At 44.3% G+C, this 22,002-nt stretch overlaps 1 protein-coding gene across 3 annotated transcripts in view; it reads left to right on the top strand.

Moving 5' to 3' along the window:
- The window catches only part of RC3H1 (ring finger and CCCH-type domains 1), a 75,330-nt gene extending 54,763 nt beyond the window's left edge, over nt 1-20,567 (top strand). For 2 of the 3 annotated variants that reach the window (XM_010406381.4, XM_010406387.4), the window contains exon 20: nt 854-2,100. In XM_010406381.4, coding sequence (XP_010404683.1) covers nt 854-1,004 — 151 coding nt within the window. In that variant the 3' untranslated portion in view covers nt 1,005-2,100. Of the gene's footprint in view, nt 1-853; nt 2,101-16,141; nt 16,521-18,251; nt 18,468-18,788; nt 18,927-19,010; nt 19,405-19,749; nt 19,815-20,032 lie in introns of those variants that run through there. The other variant, XM_019290014.2, reaches the window with a different exon arrangement.
- Nucleotides 20,568-22,002: the final 1,435 nt, after the last annotated feature.

Below are 22,002 nucleotides of genomic sequence, written 5' to 3' on the forward strand. Positions count from 1 at the left end.
TGCAGGCATGAGTTAAGGATCTTTCTAGCTGTGGAGGAGGTGAGTGGAATAAGACTATATAAATTAATGCAACAGAAGACTTGCAGTATCTGTCAGAGAGGAATACATCTAGTCAGTATTGGATGATTAGTAGGGAGAAGCAGGAGTTACGAAGCCACCACAAAAGAAATCCTTATCTGCTGTTTTAGTTTCAAAGAAAAGAAATCTCCCAAATGTGAGAGGAAAGTTAATTCCATCCTGCTAAGGTTTGTGATGTGGATGTTGTCTAGGATGGCATGCACTTTGAAACTAAGTTGACTGTTAGTTGTTGGTAGTGGACTTTTATCTGTGTAGATGCTAGGATTGATTTCAGTTCACGTTTAATAGACAGTTGGAATAAGATGTTGGCTGGGAATGCTGGAAGTCTCCACAGCAAGTATTTTCAAATAGCCACATACATCTACATATATTCAGACTAGCACTGAACAGAGAAGCTCGGATGTTTATATAACAGTTTGGAATCTTGATATTTGAGCAGTTTGGAATCTTGATATTTATTCAGAGTGAGCATTTTCTGAATAAATACACTACTGCTGATGAAGTCTGCACCTTCTTTTTATAACCAGTTCTGGAGTTCTGTGCTGCACTATCAGATTGCCTCCAGAGCAGGAATTAATTTTTCCATATGGTGCTGTGAAAGTAATGAAATCAAAACAACTGTTTATATTTTTAAAATTAAGAAAAAGATAAATTATCTAGGTAAGTTAAATATTCTGGAATGTGTGCACTGAAGTCCTCTTAAAAATACGTGAAAAGTCTCAGTAATTGCTTCTTTTCACCCACTTTCCCTTTCTCCTCAACTTCCCTTCATCAGTGATGTTCCGAATGGATCAGCTTTGACCCAAGAGAACATTGGTCTCCTGTCAAACAATATGGCATCTCTCAGCCTGTCAGAGGACCCCGAGGGAGGAGGAGATAGCCATGATTCCCAGCGAGCGGGAGTAATACCCACATCTGCTCCATGAAGCGAGGCCAGCACACCCTAGAGTTCCTTCTGCTGGGGTGTCAGCAGCTTCCATCATGTGTTTTTTTTCTAGGGGTGATTGGAGAAACACAGGAGCAGCAGCAGTAGCAGAGCAGCAGGTCCAGAGGCAATGTGCACAAACACAACTACTAGAAACAAATCCTGCACATAGTTCACATTAACACATTTTTTAATTAAAAAAATGAAAATTAGCAGTATCTGCAAGCAATTCAAATTAAATTTGTTTTTGTTCTGTGAATGAACTTTATTTTAATAACTTTGGACGCCTTGAATCCCAGGGCTTAAAAAAAAAGATATTATATATATACTCTGTTTGATTAATTGTATGATCTTAATGAAGTAGGTTTTTTCTTTTATTTTGGTATTATTACATACCCAGTGCATAATTCCTTACCACCTTACTAAAACAAGCTGGCCGCTTCCTTGTATGGTTTAAGGGTAAACAAGGAATGGGGGTTGGAGAGTAGCTGTGAATTGCAGTGTCAAAAGATGTGCAGCAAACTTCATGCTTAAATGTAACCTGAGCTTCTTGCTTAAATTGCTGAATTTAAACTACAAATGACAGACATGACACCTTTGCAAAGGTGTGGTCCTTTTTAGAGGTTGGCATTGTTTAAGATCTATGCATGTTAGAATTTGACACCTGAGTATCAACCTGCAGTTTGTCAGGGCTGTAGTGAATCCACCCTGGAGTCCTATTTCATGTGGGAAGAATTGCACCAAAATGGCCACTGAAGGTGCACCACAGATCCTGCCAGAAGTACTGAGAAGCAAATTCTGCCTGATACTTCTCTAAGTAGATGCTTTGTAGGCATAAGTCAGAGAAGCCATAAGTTTCTTTTGATTTTTTTTTTTTAATTAAAGATTTTGTTCTTGCTGCACAATTTTTTACTTTTTTGGCATATGCTGAGGTAAGATCCTGGCTATGAAGACCTCTTGAGAATTATTTTTCAAGTGCTGCTCCCTTTCTACATTCTTGGCCTGTTCTCATTTTTTCTTTCTGGGTTAGACTACTAAGTGGGAAAGCACTGGTTATGTAATAAATTACTGCATTGCTTTGGTTGGGTAAAGCAAGAGTTAACTTTTCTTGGGTTTTAGTTTTTTTTCCTTAACCTTAACTCCTGCTGAGGTCATAGCAACCTTGGGCTAAGCTTTGCATTCATCATACTGTTAAATAAAACAAAAGGGGGGGTGGGAGGGGATACAGTCCCACTATTGCCTACCAGTAGGAGAGTCCAAACAGAAGACTCTTTTGAGTAGCAATTATTTAATTTGCCCAGTCAAGGCACCGCGTTTATATACTATTTCACATTGAATTTGATTATGCCCTACAGACCTGGCTGGTCAAGGATTTGATACACATATTGGCTTGGGATTCGAGCTTTCTTTTTTATTTAAATAAAAATTTATATATAAATATATATATATATATATACATATATACATAGTTATATCTGTATATATATTGGGTATGTTTCAAGAATTTTTTCGCATGAGCGCAGCTGTTGTGATCAAATGTCTGGGAGGTAGAAGCACTGAATGAGAATAAAAGCATTTTTCAACACACCCCTCCCCGCACACTCTGTATATCTTAACACGGGTTTATTTTGCTCTTAGTTGAACTTTGGCCTCTTAATTGCCAAGAGTAGTTTAAAGCTTGCTTTTTTCTAACCCCTCTTCTAACTTTTGGCAAAGAATCAACTTTGCACTGAAACAGCTTCATCTCCCCTTGCCCCACATCCATCTGTATCTCCTACTTGAGGCCAAGCATTCCAGCCACTCCCCTTGGAGCTGAGCAGATCTAGGGTGATGCAGCTGGGAGCCCATCAGGTCTATTCCTCCTTTCTCAGCTCTGGGCATGAGGAGGATGAAGGTCTTTCCCTGGCCGTCTGCTCCCTAGTCACCTGATGCAGGCCCTGGGCCCTCTCATCCTTCAGTGCAGAGCACCACCTTCAGGTCAGCCTTTTCCTTGATTTTAATTAGTTTGCTCCTTCCTGCTGTGTCTTATTAACACAAGGAGCTTATCTTAGTCAAGATAATTAGTGCAATATTCTAATCTAGGAGGACAAGCCCAGAATGTGCCTTTTTTTGACTGTAGTAATTGTGGATGTAAAATTAATTTTCAAAGTTGTTTATGATAGGTTGAACCCTACAGATTAATTTGTAATACTAAGAGGAAAATCTGGAGGGTCAAAAACCTCTTTACCTTTTATTTCCTAGTTCCCTTGCCAGGTTAGGGATTATTCTTTTCTCCACATTTTCTCCTGGAATTCTTCAGTAAGCACTATTCAGATTGCTGGATAACTTATGATGAATGCTTCCAAAATCCGTGGATTAGAAGGGAGACCTTACTGGTTGGGTTTTTTTTTCCTTCATCCAGCTCTGTGTTGTACTTTGTGCATAATGTCCTTGTTGTGATCAATGTGTCCAGGTGAATGCCCTGTTTGCCCAGAATTACAGTTTGGCTTGTTAAATAGTTTGTTTAATATCTACTAACAGTATTGATTTTCAACTTTGTTTCATCCCCTCTACCTCTTTTTACCCTTTTTCTGCTTTTTTTTTGCAGACGTTTAGTTGATTAAACAAATCAAACAGCAAAATGCAGTACATGCTCTTAAGTATTTTTCTGGAAACTGCACCTAAAATGTTCCAGTTTTGTGGAAAAACTGGGAGACCTTGGAGGACAGATAGCTCTACATGTAATGGCAGCATTGATGTTTACAGCTAAGAAGCGTGAAAATGTCTGGAATGACTCTGAATCTTGCTACACTCATTCCTGTAGCCCATCATTGTCCCAGTTGTACAGGAATTCTGGCCACCTCAGGGAAACTGGTCTTGGCTACTAACTGGTTTAGTTCCTTCTATTGGGCAAGAAGAAGCAGCATTACCGTGGTGTTGGGGCACTGCTGTGTCCTTTGGTAGGTAGGTTAAATTTTCTACTGCACCAGACAACTCTGAACCCTCATTTTGATACCTGGGTTTCAGCCAGATGGACAGCATGGGCAAACCTTCAGAATAGGAAGCTTCAAGTGGTAGGTTAAGCTTCAGTGTGTCTGTGATTCAGTCAGTATATAGATGGTGTCTGTTTATTCTGTGATGTTATTTCCCTCCTTCTGTCAACATCTCATCTGTCTGTCCTGTGACCTAGTTCTTTTTTTCTTAATAGGAGAAGTTTAAGCTTTTTCTTCTGCCCTTCTTGTCCCATTTCAGAGTAGGACTTTTTTTCTGTAGATCAGAGCATCTTTCAAGCTAGCAGCACTTATATCCCTGTTTTTCTCAAGCTCTTCTCTGTAGTTTTTTCTGAGCTGTCGATCCCCTTTTTGCATCTTTTTCTCCTGTGGCTTGCCCATCCACCCTCCCTGATTGTGTAACAGTGACAGCTTGCTGCCTCAAAACAGAGCATTCAAATGAATTCGCTTAGCCAATAACTTCTGTGAAGTTGCCTTTTCTAATGGTGTTATTACTCAGTGATGCACAAATGTGATATTGCCCCTACTGGTAGGCAAACGGGGGATCTGTATAAACATGGTAAACTGCTGTTTTTCTTTAAAGGAGAGCCAAAGACTTGTGCTTTACACTTTTTTTCCCCGGTGTAGCTATTTTGATTGTCAGACATTTGTGTAGGGTATTTGTGAGTTGACTGTATTATCCTAATAGCAATTTCCAGAAGTTAATGATTGTCAAGCCTTGCCCATGCATTGAATTGTGGAAAATCATTCCATCTAGTCATACAATTTGCAATGTACTAAGATATATCTATGGTGTTATGATGTGTTTTCAGTCTCATGCACTCTCTCAGCTGATTGAATGGCTCATTTAGAGAGGGAGAAGGAACATAGAAATGTTTTAATCCAAGAAGCATTGTCTTTAAGTGTTTCTAAACTAAATACTGATTGAAAATTTCTTCAGTTACAGTAAAAGATAAATCTGTGTTACAAATGTGACTGACTTTTAGGTCCACTGGGACCGAAAAGATTTGTGAAATGCTAGCATTGCATTAAATTAGATGTGGAAGAACCAAACTTGTGATGATGATATTGTCTCTTGACATCATGGACTGAGTAAGGTGGGGCAAATTTTCTCTTAGAAAGGGCCAGGAGTGAGGCTTTTATTTGATAATACAAGAAAGCTGCTTACATTTCCCTTCCTTGAGCTACTCAAACTCTTTCAGACTTGTTACTAAAGTTTTTAGCTTCAGAGAGAAATCTCTTGAAATCTGAGCAGCATAAACCCTCGTTTCCATTGCCATTTATAATTTTGGACATACAACAAAGCAGACCTACAGGACAGTCATCTGAAAGACCCCTGTATAAAGTATCTTTCCTGGACTGGCTCTTTCAGACCTGCTTCTATGGTCCAAGTAATGCCATGCCAGTGTTGAGAAGGCTGAACAGAGCCTTCTGTTCAGAAGCCAGCCATCTTCTCTGCTCTAAAATGGGAGAAAAGACCCAAATATATGCAGAGTGCAAGTTTTTGTGCTTGTCCGTGTGTGTACGGAGAAGTGTTTGTGGTCCTAGGATAGATAGAAGGAACACAGAGCAATGCTGCTGGGGCATGATGTTACCTTTATATTCAAATGTTGTTATCATTCACTTTCCAAAACACAGCCTTCCATTCCTGCCTCCTAACGTTGCTGATTTAAAAGCAACCCAAAAAAAGTCAGTGTGACAACAACTTAATTTCTTCTATCACAATAAGTCAATTCCCCTGAGGCAAAAAAAAGGGAGCAAGAGTTCTTGAGTTGTCTACATGGTAATGGAGTTACGAACTGGAAAAACATCCACCTTGCTTGAGTAAGTGTAAACTGAATTTCTGAGGAAAGTGAAGCAGCTCTTCTAAGCCACCTTTTGTGTACAGCCATGGTGCCAAGAGATGGGTGGTTGTTACTTGTGGTAAATCAACATACAGATTATTATGTAGCACAAACTGATTTGCTCTCAATTCAAATAGACTCCTAAAATGTCAAAAACTTCATTGGGAATTTTAACTTCAATAGTCAACTGTTACCAACTGCATTATTTTCTGTTGGAATGTCAGGGGATGACAGAGACTAGAGTAAATTAATTCTAATTATACAACATAAGAAAGGGATTTGGGGAAATGTTATCCCAGCACAGTGTCCTTCTACAGTTAACATGTGGCCTTTAGCCTTCTATAGGCAGAAGAATGTAACTGCTTAGTGTTGTCACAGTCTTCAAGGCACTTCTTGTGATGCAGGTAGAACCTTGGTTAGCAGAGAAAGGAGAACAAACTTTAATGTTTATTTTCTTTATAATTTTGTTTCCTAATGGGAAGTGTAGTATTGTGCCATGGGAAGTGTAGCAAACAATGAGGCTGCAGCTTTTTATGTAATTTCCCAATAAAAGGAGCCCATGGCAATGTGGATTTGTTTGCATCAGGAACATCACAGTCATTTGACACTTAAAATATGTGGCCGTAATAATCAAAACTGGATGTCTGTAGCTTGGTAACGTGAATTAACTGATCTTTCCCAGGCAATCTTTGCAATTTCAGTGAGTTTGTGTATGATTTTTAGTGCCAATTGCCAGGTGTTCAGTAGTTGGGAAAGATATACTGTTTGGATGTTTTCATATGCCAGGAAACAACTGTTTCGAAGATCTGAAAGTTTTAGGAAAACACAATTGTCCACTTCAATTTGAAAAATACAGTATTGGGAGAGATGGAAGCAACAGGTAGTGCAGCCTCTGGAAATAAAAAGCATTAGACATGATGGAATTAAATGTGAAATGTATATGGGGTAAACATATCTGTAAATGGGAAAAAAAAAGAAGATATTGTGGAGTATTTGATGTTCGAGGAATTATTTGCTTCTTTGTAATGTTAAAAAGATTTTATTAATAGTTCTGTGGCAGACAGTACTCACAAGTCTTTGGCATCCAAACCAGATTGTATATCAGATGGATCCCACAACTGGATGTGTGCACTGACCTCTTTATTTGTAGATTTTAAAAAGAAATTTGGCAGCAGCCTTTAATAAATGCATGAAGCAACCTGAGAGGAAGAAGAAATCCTGTTTGCATCACAGCTGCTGCATAGCTCACAACTGACACCATTCATCTGCAGCCTCTTATAAGTGAAGCTGCTCAACATGGGCAAAACCAATGGCAATGACTTTTAGAGTTTTTCCTAATTTTAAGGAGTTTGCATTCCCTCTTTAGCCTCTGCTTGCTGTGTAAGCAGCCTCCATGCTGAAAGGATCTTTCCTTGAAGTCAGCTTAGCAATTGTACTGTAGCTTGGCTATTTTTCCCTATTTTCTTTAACTGGTAGCATTGTGTTAAGCTCTTCTCCCCATTGTATTTGTTGCTATGGGGAGGAAGAGGTGAAGCAAGACATCTGTAAGAGGAGGGAGGAAGAATTGTGGGATCTATGTGACAGCTCCCGCTTCTTCTTTGAAGTCATCTACTTCCAGTTGTGGGATTTCTCGATATATGATTTTTTTCCTGGTTTTTGTAAGCCTAGTTTTCTTTGATCTTGTTAATTCCGTACAAGTCTCCCCGAGACATTCTGCAGTCATTATCACCTTTTTGGGTGAAGTTTATTTTATTTTTTTGGGTTGTTTGGTTTTTAAAATAACTTTTTAACATTGGTGCATATAAGCTTGGGATAGAGCTCATGTAATTTTCCAATCGTATTGATTGTATGTGATTGTGCCCTGCAGAGGTATATTTAACAAAAAATAAAATAAAGGATAGTCTAGGTAATAAAGGAGACCATGAGGTTCATTGAGTCAGGTTATGAACTATTACTTAAATTTATTTAGGATCCTAGATAAATGAAATTCCATCTGCTGTTCTCATGAATCAGTGCTAAACAAAATATCATTCATTCTCTCCTTGTGTTTTTCCTTGCTTTTCTTCTGCTATTTTCTTCCTTTCCTGTTTCTCATAAACAAAAATTCTCAATCTTTAATGGGAATGGCTGACTCTGGGTTGATATTGTGGATATTTATTGTTTGTAACTATCAAAACATTCACAATAGGAGTAGAGATGAAGTAGAATGTATGAGATGAATTCCATAAATTGAACTCTTTGCCAGGTCAGGGGAATTATGAAGTCTTATACAGGCCTGGTCATGGGGGAGATGTTCAGAGCTACATGGGGAATTGCTATGTGTTTTCCAGGAAAGGTTAAATGCTTTGCTACCTTTTGGGAAAACTGAGATAACAAAAGGAGTAGAAGAAAGTTCTCTATTTCCAACTCCCTGTGTCTTTACTCCTACAATATACTTTTTAGACTTGAAAGAAAAACCTTCTAGATACTCTGCTGAAGTGAGACAGTGCATTGAAGGAGGCAAAAGGCAAGAAGACACAGAGATTTGAAAATCAGAATTGGTCTCCTTTATTTAATTCTCAGACCTATAGAGCCAACAGTGTCACTTTTGTATGAAAGAACAAGGGAGTGAAGACCTACTGTACGTGCATGGCAGTTATATAGAAAAAGCCATATGTCAAAATGCTATTTCTTCTTCCCTTTTCACCTTGCTTTTCTTCCTCTTGAAGCTGACTCAGCCTCACCTTGCTCTCACAGAATGTCTGAGGGTCCTTTGAGTTGCAGATTGAACAAAAAAGAAGAATGGAAATTCACTATTTGGTTTGTAAATAGATGGAAATGTCTACAAGATCTTACCTGCTTTTCTGTCAGCATTTATATTAAATGATAAATTAATGAAGAACACTTTGAAATATCTCTCATTTTCTGTCTGGGATGAATGTGCATTCTTCTAAATTTTGTATGAGGTGTTGGACCATCTGCGTAAGATTTTTCACCTCCTCAAGGTGTGTGTGTTCTCTGCCAGGCTGGAGCATAAGAGATGCCAAATAGCAGAGAAGCCACATGTCTCCTGGGTTTGGTCTGCTCTCTTCTGACTTCACCCATAAGCAAAGTGGCTCCTTCACTTGTTCACCTCTGATGAACAAGAAAAGATACTCAGGATAATCAGTTTTGTTAATTGCTCAGAGTATACATATTTAAAAAGCAAACCAGACCCTTCAGAGCAGGGAGTGGGCAGTATTCGTCTAATGTTGAGCCTGGTTTGGAACTTGCCTTAAAGTGAGAATAAGTTTTGCTCCACAGTCTGCTTTGTGGTTTTTAGTCTTCTCCTTTCACACCTTTTTGTGGGCTTAAACAAGTCATTATCTGTAAAACTGAAACTGGATGTGCTGAAACTGCTGCTTCACTGAAAAACTCTTCCTTCTCCCACTCCAGGGCAAGCACAACCTTCTGCCCTTGGAGTTTTTGCATAATGTTCATTACTATTGTCATTATTCTTGAGCCTGAGCACCATGGATCTAGGTAAGGTGTGTTTTTCTGGGCTGAAGCCCATCACTGGTCATTATTAGGCCCGCTCACACTTCAACACTTACTTGCTGGATGACTCGAAGCATTCAGTTCCTATAAAGGAATTGTATTTAGTGGGAAATCCAGCAGAAAACTGTGAGTTTCAGTTGGTGACGGTTTCCTTACCCTTTCTCCCAATAGTCTGAGGATTCAGGATCCTCATGTAGTGACTCACTTTAAAAGGAAAAAAAAGAGAGCTGAATTCCTGCAGTGGCTGGCTTTTAAAAGGAAGATCTGAAGTGCTGTAGAGAGTCAGGAAGGAAGCAGTGGGTGGTCTGCATCAAGAGAGATTGGCAGAAACTGGCTGGGTTTCTTTATGTGGAAAAGAAGGGAGACCAGCTTCAAGTGGATGGTACCTGCTGGAATTTTTTCCCCTGGGATATGGATAGCAGGATAGAAAGAATCTTGCAAAGGCTAGCTCATGAGATTCCTTGATCCCATCTTGCTCTGTGAGGGCAAGAGTCGTCTTCCCTGTGCATAGCCATGAAACTCAACAGTGAGTACCCAAAGCACAAAACAAAAGGCAATTTGTGTTCCTCCTCACCAATCAGGTATGTTTAAGAACTGTTTCTTTCTATCTAGGATGTGTTCAGTTGTTTCTGTAACCTCCTTCCTCCTAACTGAACTCCAGCTCCCTTGTCTGCACGACTACAAGTGTGGGAGAGACTAAAACCAAAGCATGATGCTTCATCTGCAGGCTGCCAGGCTTTGATACTTGATGGTTTTGAGCCTCTGATCCTTGCTTTGGGTCTGGGAGCAGCAGCTTTGGGAGAAAAACAGCCTCTATATTAGAGCAAACAAGGCATCTAACTGTTTGTATTAAGACACTGGCCATCTTGGATGCTTCCTTTGGGATAGCTCCACTCAGATGTGAGTGCTGGGTTGTTGCTTGATGCTGAGCCAGCAATAAATTACCATTTACTTGCTGCATTCAAAAGATAGATTCGCCCAGCTACCCTGGCAGAAGTGCCTTGGGAGCTCTGTGGGATGTGCATAGTTGTTTGCTTTTGGTTTTTACTGCTTTAAACTACCTCTGAGCACTGGGTAAATGGAAACCTGTGCTTGGATGTCTGCCTGGGTGTGGAGCATCCCTAATGCACTCTGAAAACCCTGGTATCTGTAAACATGTGAGTTACCTCAAAAAATTAAACCAGCAGCCACCTGAAGCAACAAGGTACAGTGTGCATGTCCTTCCTTTCTCATGGAGAATTTATTGCCACAATCCCTGTCCCATTTAACTATATCCCATACTGATGGAGTAAGGTCTTTCACTTTACCCAAACCAGTTTGCAACTGCATTTTCCATTAAGGGAAAATGTTCCTCTTACTGGAGGCCAGGAACAGGACAGCTCCAGCACCCACTGAGCCAGCCTGCTCCTGGGATTTGAAATTCAGGGAGCAATGCTACTGAATTTGTAGAGCAGCTGCATTCTGGATCAGAAATGGTGTTCAGTCCTGCTCACTACACTGCCTTGTGAATCTGGACAGGAGTTAGCGGAGCTGGTGTTAATCCTTTCCAGCAGTGCAAGTAAAAGGTCACAGGATCACAGAATATCCTGGGCTGGAAGAGACCCACCAGGATCACAGAGTCCAACTCCTGGCCCTGCACAGACACTCCAGCAATCCCACCCTATGCCTGAAAGTGTTGTCCAAACACTCCTGGAGGTCTGGCAGCCTTGGGGCTGTGACCATTCCCTAGGGAGCATGTTCCAGGTGAGTGTGTTTAAGATAGGATGTATTTGAAACTGCAGAATGTGAAGTGGGGCAGCTTCTCCCAACTTGTGTCTGTTCAGGAATTGGGGAACAGGTGACAGGGCTTGGGACAGATGGGGGAAACATTTTGCTTAGCGACAAGATCCCTACAAATGCCTGGTATAGCTTTTATTCAAACTCTTGAAGGTTTTGAGGTTTTTCTTGTGGGATAAGCAGTTCATTTTCTGTTGGCAAAAAATGAGGACATGTGGCACTTGTGTGGAGTAGATGGTCAAACTCTCCCTTGTCAGACTGAACTTTAAAACCTCTTTCAAACTAAACATTGCCTCTTTTTTTTCCTACTCTTTGCTTAACCTTCAGCAGCTGGTCATCAGCCTTTGGCCTTAGCATCCTACTCCCCTCCCACCATCCCTTGCTGCTGTCTCAGCTCTGCTTGAGCACAGAAATCCAGTGGGGAAACTGCTTTGGGCTCAAGCAAGACTATCCTCTCAAAAATTTCCATTTACCTCCTAAAAGCAGAAGGCTGGAGGGCAGGTAAGAGAAACAGATTCCTCTAATATTTCATTGTTAATTAATTCCTTGAAACGGCTTCTTTTCCCTTAGTAGGTGCCTATGAATTTTAGCTGCTGCCAGAGTGGCTTTTTGCTCTATTAGAGAGGGTCCTCCCACCCCAGCTGTCATGAAGGCTGGCTTTCTAAATTGTCAGGCTTGACTTTTATCCCCAGCCTGCAGCAATGCTTCGTAGTGTGGAGGGCAGTTCATGAAATCAGGATCTCCTGAGTAATTGCTGTCTGTGAAAGAGCACTGCTGGCTTGCTTTGGACTCTGCTGTTGGGGTGTGAGGCAGTTTCTCAAGAGCCTAAATTAATCGCAAAATGGTTTGAGCTATTTTACATTAGCTGGGCTGTGCAGCACAGTGCGTAGGTGCTGTGGGACATTCCCACCACTACCAGTAGCCCCAGTAGGTTCAGTAGGGTGGGTTCCAGGGATTTTGGAAGCACAGTTAATCATCCTGTCCTGCAGCCATGGAACAGCAGGATGGAACTGGCGTGTGCTGGTGAGAGCCTAGCTGTGTTGCACAGCAAGCCGAGGGATGGGGGAGTTTCTCAATGCCTCCCCAGAACCTTCTGATTTTGAGCTGAATCAGCAACTTGTTTCTTGGTTTTCTGCACTTTTTGTTGCTTCACCCTTGTAAGAGCCTTTTTAATTTCTGCATTCCCCCTTGCCAGTAACCCCTTTCAGGCAGTGCTGTTGTGGGAATACTTTTGGGATTCTTCCAGGTTGACACATGGAGTGCAGAGGAAAAGGGAGTGTTGAAGGCCTGTGGGGGGAGGAGGAGTGGGTTTTGGCCAAATCGTATGACAAAGAGCTGGTATAAGAAATAGCAGGGGCTCTTGCCTGTAAGAGACAAGATTGGATGTGTCAGAGACCAGATCAACCTTAATGGATGGTAAAGTAGATTTAAGGCATTAGCAGAAAGTCCTGTGTCTTCCCTGAATTGATGAAGTCAGGACTTTACTGGAGAGTAAAAACAGGGAGTCTTTCTCATTTATTGAGGACAGGGTGAGCATGGAGGTGCCCTCCCTACTCTTGTGCTCTGGCCTTTAAATGTGAAATTCGATTAGCAGTAATTTGTGTGATGGTGGACACCACAAGTTGCTTCTGGCTTGACAGAAGCAGGTGTTTGTTCTTGTACAGATAGGGTCAGGACATGCCTTTCCCTGGAGGTGAGTGGAGTGACAGGGCAGGAACCATGGTGAGGTTGTCCTTTCCATGATGGGACTGGCCACAAGTGTGTCAGTACTGCTGGAGCTGCAGGACCAAGTGTGGTTGAGGGAGGGCTGCTGCAGGCAGTGAAAGGCTCTGCTCCTGGCCCCAGGGTTGTGGAACTCTGGAGTGTGCTTGGCTTGTTGCTGGCTGACTCTTCCTGTGGAAGTGAAAGGTTCAGAAGAACAGCACTTCCTGGAGTATTTTAAACTGTCTTAATAGTTTTTCCTTTCTCTTGCCCTTGGTGTTGTTTGTTGTTTCTGTTAACTTCCCTCCCTTTTTAGATTTTTTTTACCCTTTGTGGTGTTGCATCTGTCCTAAACCTTTTGCAAGATAATCTATGTGTCATTACCAGCGAGAGCTGTGGCTGTGGTCTGAGTGAGTCCCTCTTGTTTTGCTGTGCTATCACACAGCCTTGGTGCTCTATACAGTCTTGGTGCTGGATAAGGTAGTTTCTGCTTTTGCAGAGGAACTGGAGCACATATGAAGTAATTGGCAAAGAGCCCAAGGGAGGGGGTTGTGGAAGAACCCAGAGGTCTCCTTCGTCCCAGATTAGCCTTTCAGCTGCTCCCATTTTCCTCCAGCAGGTGCTGGCCCATCAGCACTGGAAGATCACAGACATGGAGGCCACCAGTGCTAAATGCAGGTGACTTTTAATTTAGTTTCTCAGAAGGTAATGCTTGGTAGCCATGGCAGTGAGTATGTGGGGGCAGGCAGAGACCTACCCGACTTAGGCACATGTTTGAAAAAGTGTCCTGTGGTGGGCCAGGCTGCCAGCCCCTCCCAGTAGTTGTTTCCCAAACTGTTGTGGCTGTGGGGCTTGAGCTTCCTCCCATGGGGTACGTGAACAAAACAGTCATGCAAAGGGCATCTTAGAACCACAATGTGCAGGACATGCTCTTTCGGCCCTGGGATGGCTCATGAGACCTTGCTGCCAGAGCAGGTGGGTGATGGGATTTAGGAGGAAATTCTTCCCTGTGAGGGTGGTGAGGTTCTGGCACAGGTTGCCCAGAGAAGCTGTGGCTGCCCCATCCCTGGAAGTGTCCAAGGCCAGGTTGGATGGGACTTGGAACAACCAGATCTAGTGAAGATGTCCCTGCCCATAGCAGGGGGCGCACCCAAGGTGATATGTAAGGTTTCTTTAAACTGAAACCATTCTGAGGTTTGATGTGCTTTAGCAAATGAGAAAATATAAATTATCTCTCTCTTGCTGGGAGATTTTCAGACACCTGCTTTTGCCGGAACACAGTAATTAACATTAGCCTGCACTCTTTAGGTACCAAGGACAACCACTTTGCATTGAGGTGGTATGAACTTTGGACAGGAATTGGTGTGATGCACCAGCTATACCATACATGCTTATAAAGTACGTTTTTTTGGGATTAAAGATGCTCAGTGCATGGAGAGACCAACTTCCCTGGAGACCTTTTCCTTATCGCCTTTCTTCTCTGCAATAGCATCTCCTGCATCAGTAACTGAAAAGTATTGTAAAGCTGAGGTGAGCCTGGCAGGGTCCTGACACTGTAAGGGTCCATACCTGTCAGAGTTTGATGCTGGCTAAGCACCAGGCACCATGAAAAACTATTCACTCATTTTCCTCTGCTATAGCTAAGCAGAGGAGGGGACATTAAAATGAAAACTTCATGAGGATTAGGGGAAAAAAACCACTTTAAGGGCAAAACAGGCTCAAAACTTAACCAGTATAAAGAAAATTTATTATTAACAGAATTAAAAGTAAAAAGGGAAATAAGAAGTAAAATAAACCTTTAGAACACTTATTTTCTTCCCAGCCCTCTCCCTCTTTCCCACCAACAGTGCAAGAAGGCAAAACCTGGGATTTTGGTCAGTCTTTCACTTTCTAAGAATCTTCAGTTCGTTCAGGGAAAGGAGTTCTTTTTCTGTTGTTCCGTTGGGGTCCTTCCCACAGGAGACAGTTCTCTGTGAGTTTCTCTAGTGTGGTTCTAATTTTCACGAAATAGCAGTCCCGCCTGACCTGCTTTAACGTGAGTCCCTCCCACAGGCCAAGCAGTCTTCCTGCAACTACCTAGCATGGGTCATTTTAGTTCAAGTTTAGTCTTTTAAGAATAAGCTGTTCTAATTTGGAAGCAAGGGTTCTCTATCTCTGGAAGCAAGGGTCCTCTCTCTCTGTTCGAGTTTTTCACTAGATTACAGCTTTTCAGCATCCACTTGCTCCAGCATGGGCACTCTTTCTCACGAGCTGCAAGTGGATCTCTGCATCCCCCCATGCACCTCATGAATTACAGGGAAATAGTTTGTTGTATTATAGTCCTCACCATGGCTTGTAGAAAAATCTCAGCTCTGACACCCGGAGCACCTCCTCCCTCTCCTTCTTTTCACTGACCTCGGTGCCGCCATGTTGGTTCTCCTCATGTATCCTCACTTCTTCCTCTTCTTTGACTCAGAAGAAAATTGTTGTCCATAGGTATTGCTGTTCTCAAGTTCTATTAATTGAAAAGTTCTTATAGAGCTTCGCTGCATTGAAAAGGCTGATCTCATTTGTGTTCTGTGTCAGGGAACTTTTTGCCTTGTTTTCGTTGCTGGCCACGTGGTCCCCGCCAGCACCACACAAGTGGCCCCAGCTATGGGAGGGCCCTGGCCACACGGTTCTGGCCTTGGGAGGGCCCTGGCCGTGTGGCCCTGGGTGGCCCCCGCTGGGATGGGCCCTGGTGACCACCTCACCACCCCTCAGGAGAAGAAAGAGCTTCCCATGGTTTTTCCTTTCTTAAATATTAAGAGGCGTTACCAACATCACAGAGGTGTTACCAACTTCTCTAATTGGGCCAGCCAATAGAGCTTTCAGGGATTGGCTCTGCTCCTCAAAACAGTGGAAGTTTCGAGGAGCTTCTCTCTCAGAAGCAGCCTCCGTGGCTTCCTCTGCCCCCCACTAAAGTCCAGATTGTGTTAAACTAACACACCACCTCACTGGTCAATGGGGAGGACTCAAAAGTTCAAATCATCCATTTTGGTATAAACTTGTCAGGGCTGAGCCTGCTGCTTAAAAAAGAGGGCCCCCAGGTCACTGGGAAAACACTGGTTTCAGTGTATTGCTTCTAAAAGCATTGTGTGCTCACAGCCAGGCTTGTCCTCCTGCTGTCTGTGTGTCCTTGTTTATCCTGCAGGTCCAGGGCAAAAGGATGATTGGAGAGGACTGTGGGGCTCCTATTACTGTGGTGTTGGCTGGAACGGGTCCATGGGCTGTGGGCGGCAGCATGAGTTTCATGGACAGGCAGCATGTCTAAGCTCTCTCTCTGGTTCCAGGACAATGCATCTCTTTGTGGTGTGTCTGCTCAGCATCTGGGGGCTGGCTGCCCCTGAGCACTACACCGTGGAAGACATCTGCACGGCAAAGCCACGCGACATCCCAGTGAACCCCATCTGCATCTATCGCAACCCCGAAAAGAAGCCCCAGGAGGGTGAAGGACAAGACCCAGCAAAGGACAAGCTCCCGGAGTCCACCAACCCCCGGGTCTGGGAGCTGTCAAAAGCCAACTCTCGGTTTGCTGTCATCTTCTACAAGTACCTGGCTGACTCCAAGGACAATGGGGAAAACATCTTCATGTCACCCCTCAGCATTTCCACAGCCTTCGCCATGACCAAGCTCGGAGCCTGTGGCAGCACCCTCCAGCAGCTCATGGAGGTTGGTGGAGATTCCTCAGCCTTTTCCTGTAGCAGATCTGAAAGACAGGAAAGGTGATCATGGCTGATGGCTGCTCTCAGGGTCAGGACAGCTCCTTGCCTTGGGAAGGAAATCCCAAGTTGGAAGGACCTTAAAACTCATCTCGTTCTACTCCCTGCCATGGGCAGGGACGCTTTCCACTATCCCAGGTGGCTCCAAACCTCGTCTCTGGATTTGCTTAGATCCCAGCTCTCTCCCCTTACTCCCTGTTTGGATCCCGCATTCCTTGGTTTGAGAGGTTAGTTTTCATCTGGAGGAAAGGAAGCCCACTTGGAGGGTGAGGGAAGGGAATGGGAACAGTTTGCTTCTTGCAGATTGAGCTAAGCTTTTCCTTATGTAAAAAGCAGGAAAAGCCATGATATCAAGTCCTATTGGGAGAGACTTTTTCACGTTCCTTCTCTCTCTTCCTTGGGACAAAAATCAGACACATGGGAGACCCTGCAGCCCGCCTGACTTCCAGGGCAGAGGAGGCTGTATACAGGGAGCCTCCCCTTCCGCCTGTGGCCCCTGTACTCACTCAGGGGATAGTTCTGATCCCAGACAAAGAGGTAATTCTGAATTCTGGCTCTTCCATGGGACTAATTTAACTCCCTGGCTGTCCCAGCACCCTTCTCAAGGTCAGACCCACTTACCTGACAACTCCCCTGCTGTGTGGGGTTTGATGCTGCCTGTACCTTTTTCTCCAATGGGAGACCTCAGTCCAGAGGAGCCTTTTTCCCTGCAATGAGGAGGTGTGAATCAAACTGCTCTGCTTGTCCCCTCTGTTGCTTTCCTTACAGATCCTTTCTCTGGAAAAAATAATGTTGGGGGGTCTCCTGCCGTTATCCACACAGCCTAAGTGGAGCAGCTATAACCACATCTCCAAAATCTTCACTTGTGTGTTCGCTTCTGGGCAGGCCTTCCCACTGGAAGGGGACCCTTCTCCCACTGAGCCACCCACACCTGCACTCCTAATCCCCCTTTTTCCCATGAAAGGGCTGCTAACACCACCTTTGCCTCACAAGAAACAGTGCTGAAGATCTTGGAGGTTCATAAAGAACAATATGTTATGGGATTTTCTGTGCCTTAAAGCCCTGAGGTTGGATGGCAGTAGACAAATCATATTTGTCCTTCCAGCTGACAGCTGGGAACAGATAAAAAATTCCCTGTGCTGCAAAAATCTACCCTCAAAATGATTGCTAAGATGTACCAGAAGTACTCAACAGGCCATGAGAATTCCTCCTGGGAAGGAGCAGCCTTTAGCATTGTCACAAGAAGGTTTAGCACATATGAGTCCTCCCATGACCTGGTATAACCCAAGAGCTGCTTCTAGGCCCTGTTGGTGCAATGCTCATCTCTGGGGTGTGGTAGGGAGTTATGAACACTGTGTTAATTTTAACAGCACTTAAAGGGGAAGCTGGCGCCAGTCAAAGGCAGAGTATAGAGAGCAAGAAAACTGGTGTTGGAAAGAGGAGCAGCACCTCCATGTCTGTGCAGACTTTAATCCTCCATTTAGACTCTCCAAAGGAGGTCTTGGGCTGGTGATGTGTTGATTTTCCATAGATTAGGGTTCCCAATTACACATGGAAGGTGAAGCTCTGAGGGCCTGCAGATTTCTTGCTGTTGAGGCAAAGGCTGCACCACCACTTGCTCTGGGGCCCAGGAGCACAAGAGCCTCCTCATGGATTCCTTGTTGCTGTTTGGCTTGTCCAGGTTTTTCGATTTGACACCATTTCAGAGAAGACATCAGATCAGATCCACTTCTTCTTTGCCAAGCTGAACTGCCGCCTTTACAAGAAAGCCAACAAATCCTCAGAGCTGGTATCGGCCAACCGCCTCTTCGGGGAGAAATCTTTGGTGTTTAATGAGACTTACCAGAACATCAGTGAAATCGTTTATGGAGCAAAACTCTGGCCCTTGAACTTCAAAGTGAGTTTGAACTACTCAAATTTTGCTGTTTTGTTTGGTTCCACCCCCCACCTCCAGTCCTCCTGCTTTAGCTGTATCCCTGTTTTTTGCCCAGAGGAAGTCCTCTGCTGTGGGTGTGTGGAACATGGGTGAAGGCAGTAGGAAATCTGGGATGCAGCTCCTCTCGCTTCATCTCACCTTAACCACAGCCACATCCCCGCTTGTCATACCTAAACTTCATTGTTCTCCCCCAGCACATACCCTGTGAACCTGTCTCCTGCAGGAGGGGTACAGAGGTGTTTAAAACCCTTGGTTTAACCTTTTTTTGGTCTCTTCTTCTAGGAGAAGCCAGAACTTTCCAGGCAGATTATTAATGAGTGGGTGGCTAATAAGACAGAGAAGCGCATTACAGAAGTTATCCCAGAAAGTGGTATTGATGATCTCACTGTCTTGGTCCTAGTCAACACCATTTATTTTAAGGTATAGCTAAAAAACTGGAAGAGCAGCACACTTCCCTGGAGGAGACATGGTGCTCATGTTTGTTTTCCCCCCTCTCCTTTTTAGGGGCACTGGAAATCGCAGTTCCCAGCTCCAAACACAAAACTGGATACATTTCATAAAGCCAGTGGTGAGACCTGCAAAGTCCCAACTATGTACCAGGAGTCCAAATTCCACTATACATTCATCCCCCAGGACAAAGTCCAGGTGCTGGAGCTGCCTTACAAAGGGGATGATATCACAATGGTGCTGGTCCTGCCCAGTGCTGGGACACCATTGGAGGAGGTGGAGCGAGACCTGACGTCGGAGAAGCTGCAGGGCTGGATAGACTCCATGAAGGAGGTGTCTCTCTTCGTCTACCTCCCTCGCTTCCGCGTTGAGGACAGCTTCAGTGTCAAGGAAAAGCTAAGGAAAATGGGGCTGGAAGATCTCTTCAGTCCGGAAAATGCTAGACTCCCAGGTGAGATGTGGAGATAGGGCAGTGCAGAGTAGAGGTGAGGGGCAGCCATTCCTCCCTAGATGGCAGGGCAGTAGGTGCAGCAGCACATGAGGAACAAGAACATGAAAGCATTTATATGTTGCTGCAGTCAGTGATGGACTCTGGTAAAGTCCCACCATGGACACTCAGCCCTGCTCTGCACTGAGGATATGGCAGTTTAGCAGTCAGTTGCACATGGAGGTTTTTGTTTTAGGGCAGCCATGCCGTCTCGTCTGCCTGATTCCAGGCCATGAAGGATGGGAATGTGTTCTTTCTTGAGCTGCCTCTAAACTCAGAGTTTTACCTTTGTATATTTTTGTATTTCAGGTATCATCGCAGAGGGCCGCACAGATCTGTACGTTTCTGAGGCTTTCCACAAAGCCTTCCTTGAGGTGAGCCTTGTTTTGTGCCGGTGTGTCTTCCTCTTGCTTTTTAAAAACATGAAATGTTAAAGGAAAAAAAATAGCTCTGAACCTACACTGTTCACTTCCTCACCCATCTGGGGCTTTGGAGGGAGGTTGGCCCCTGCTTTTTGTGGAAGAGGAGGGTGAGCCCTCTCCATGCTGCATAATGCCTGTATTTTAATCCCATCTTCTCTCTTGGTTGGCAGGTGAATGAAGAAGGCAGTGAGGCATCAGCTGCTACAGCTGTTACCATCTCTGGCCGTTCTTTCCCTATGAACAGAAAAATCTTCAACGCCAACAGGCCCTTCCTGCTTTTCATCCGGGAAGCTGCCCTCAACACCATCATCTTCATGGGCAGGATAGCTGATCCTTGCTCCTAAAGGGGCTGGTAGGGCCTTGCTTCTCCCCTCCTCTGCCTCAGGAAAATGGGAGGTGGGGTATTGCCACAAAGCATGGGCTGCTCCTGGGGTGGTTGGTCTTGCTATTTGGTGCCAGCTGCAGGGAGGGACTGTGTCCAGTTGGGCTGTCCCTGCTCCTCCCTGCCATGTTGGGTGAGGGGGCTCATAGGTCACCTCACCTCACCTGTCCTCCATGGCAAGGAAAGCTGAATTTCATCTGGCACCAGTATTTTCATGGCACCTAAGTCCAGCACTGCTGTCCTTCCTGTGCCCAACCTTCCTCCCTTTCAGGCCTCAAGCTGTAACTCTGATCGCTTGGTTCATTAAAACCTATAGATCTGTATGTAACAGACTGCTCTCTGAATGCACGGTTTACAGTAAGCCACTTCCTAGACTTACTTAAATTCTTCTTTTCCAACAAAAGGGGCCCCACATCGGAGAGGTCAGTGGAACAGCAGCAGCCATAAGGCTTGCGCTGGCTGGGCCACGAACACCCTTCTGCAGCTCCATGTGGGTGGAGGAGCTGCCAAACAGCTGTGCCCTGCTTGCCAGCAGCTCTGGTATATCCTGTGTGCCCAGGTACTAAGAGTCACTAGTGACAGTCTTGCATAGCGAAGGCTTTGAAACTCTTTTTTAATATTAAGACTTCAACTAACAGTTACTATTGCAGTGGTGCCCATGAACCATGACAGTGCCCAGGTGAGGTAACCAGTACCTGTAGCTTTGTTAAAAATACATTTCACCTGCAAGTTTACTTCTGGAGCTGAGATGTCCTGCTGCCAGGCCACATGTGATCAGACCTCTAGTCTTCTCAGGGTGGCTGTACTGCTGTAGGACCTTTGGCAGGGCTGTCCTGAAGATGCAGAAGATTTCGAAGACTTCTCCATTTTAGACAGTTGTTTCAAACCAATCAGGCAGTGAAAACACAGTTCCTGTCCTCTGTAGGTGATGGAAGTGGTGCGTGCAGACAGTGGGTTGCACTCCCCAGTGGGCCATTTACTCTGGATTTTGTAGGACCAGCAAAATATCCATCTTTGTAAAGACTTACCTTGGCAGGAATTGCCAGAGCAGCCAAGCAGTGAGAGAGTTAACTTGGATAGGTCAGATCTTAGGTCACTGGGTCTCTAGTTTTGGAAGCTATCAGGGGTTTGACTCTCTCCTTTTCCTAATAGGAAAGTTAGAGCTTGTGTGGAAGTGGTATATGATTGGGACATGGAGAGCCACCTATTCCATTGTCCCACGGGCTATGGCAAACCTTAGAGCTTTAGGGGCTGACATGCTCCCCTGGAACAGTACCTTGGAAAGAAGCTGTGAATGTAACACAGGGCTGGGACCCTGGGAGAAAAGGAGAAGCATTTTGAAAATAACGAAGAGTTCAGAAAGCAGCTTTTCCTCTCCCTGCCCTCCTCTGGCATTTACCACTGTGGCTTTTCTTGCTGGATCCCATCTTCTACCTGTGAACATCACTGAGGGACACACAACCCCCTGTAATCTCTGCCTTTTTCAGTTGTGCTCCAGGCTGTGGAGGTGCACGCTAGTGAGAGAAGAGGGCTGAGGCAGTACCTGGGTCTCCCTAGCATGGCACTGAAACAAAATGCTTCCCCTGCCATAGGCAGCAAGGAAAACATCAAAAACTTGGCCTGCAGCAAGAGCACAAGGCTTGTTCCTCCTGGAACAACTGAAAAGGGCTGAGCCTGCTGAAGAGGTGAGACAAAGCTCATCCAAAAATGACAGAAGCCATCTGAGTTGCCAGGAACAACAGCCTGGCACTGTGCAAC

This window comes from Corvus cornix, chromosome 8 (genome assembly GCF_000738735.6).
Source record: "Corvus cornix cornix isolate S_Up_H32 chromosome 8, ASM73873v5, whole genome shotgun sequence".
Lineage (NCBI taxonomy): Eukaryota > Metazoa > Chordata > Aves > Passeriformes > Corvidae > Corvus > Corvus cornix.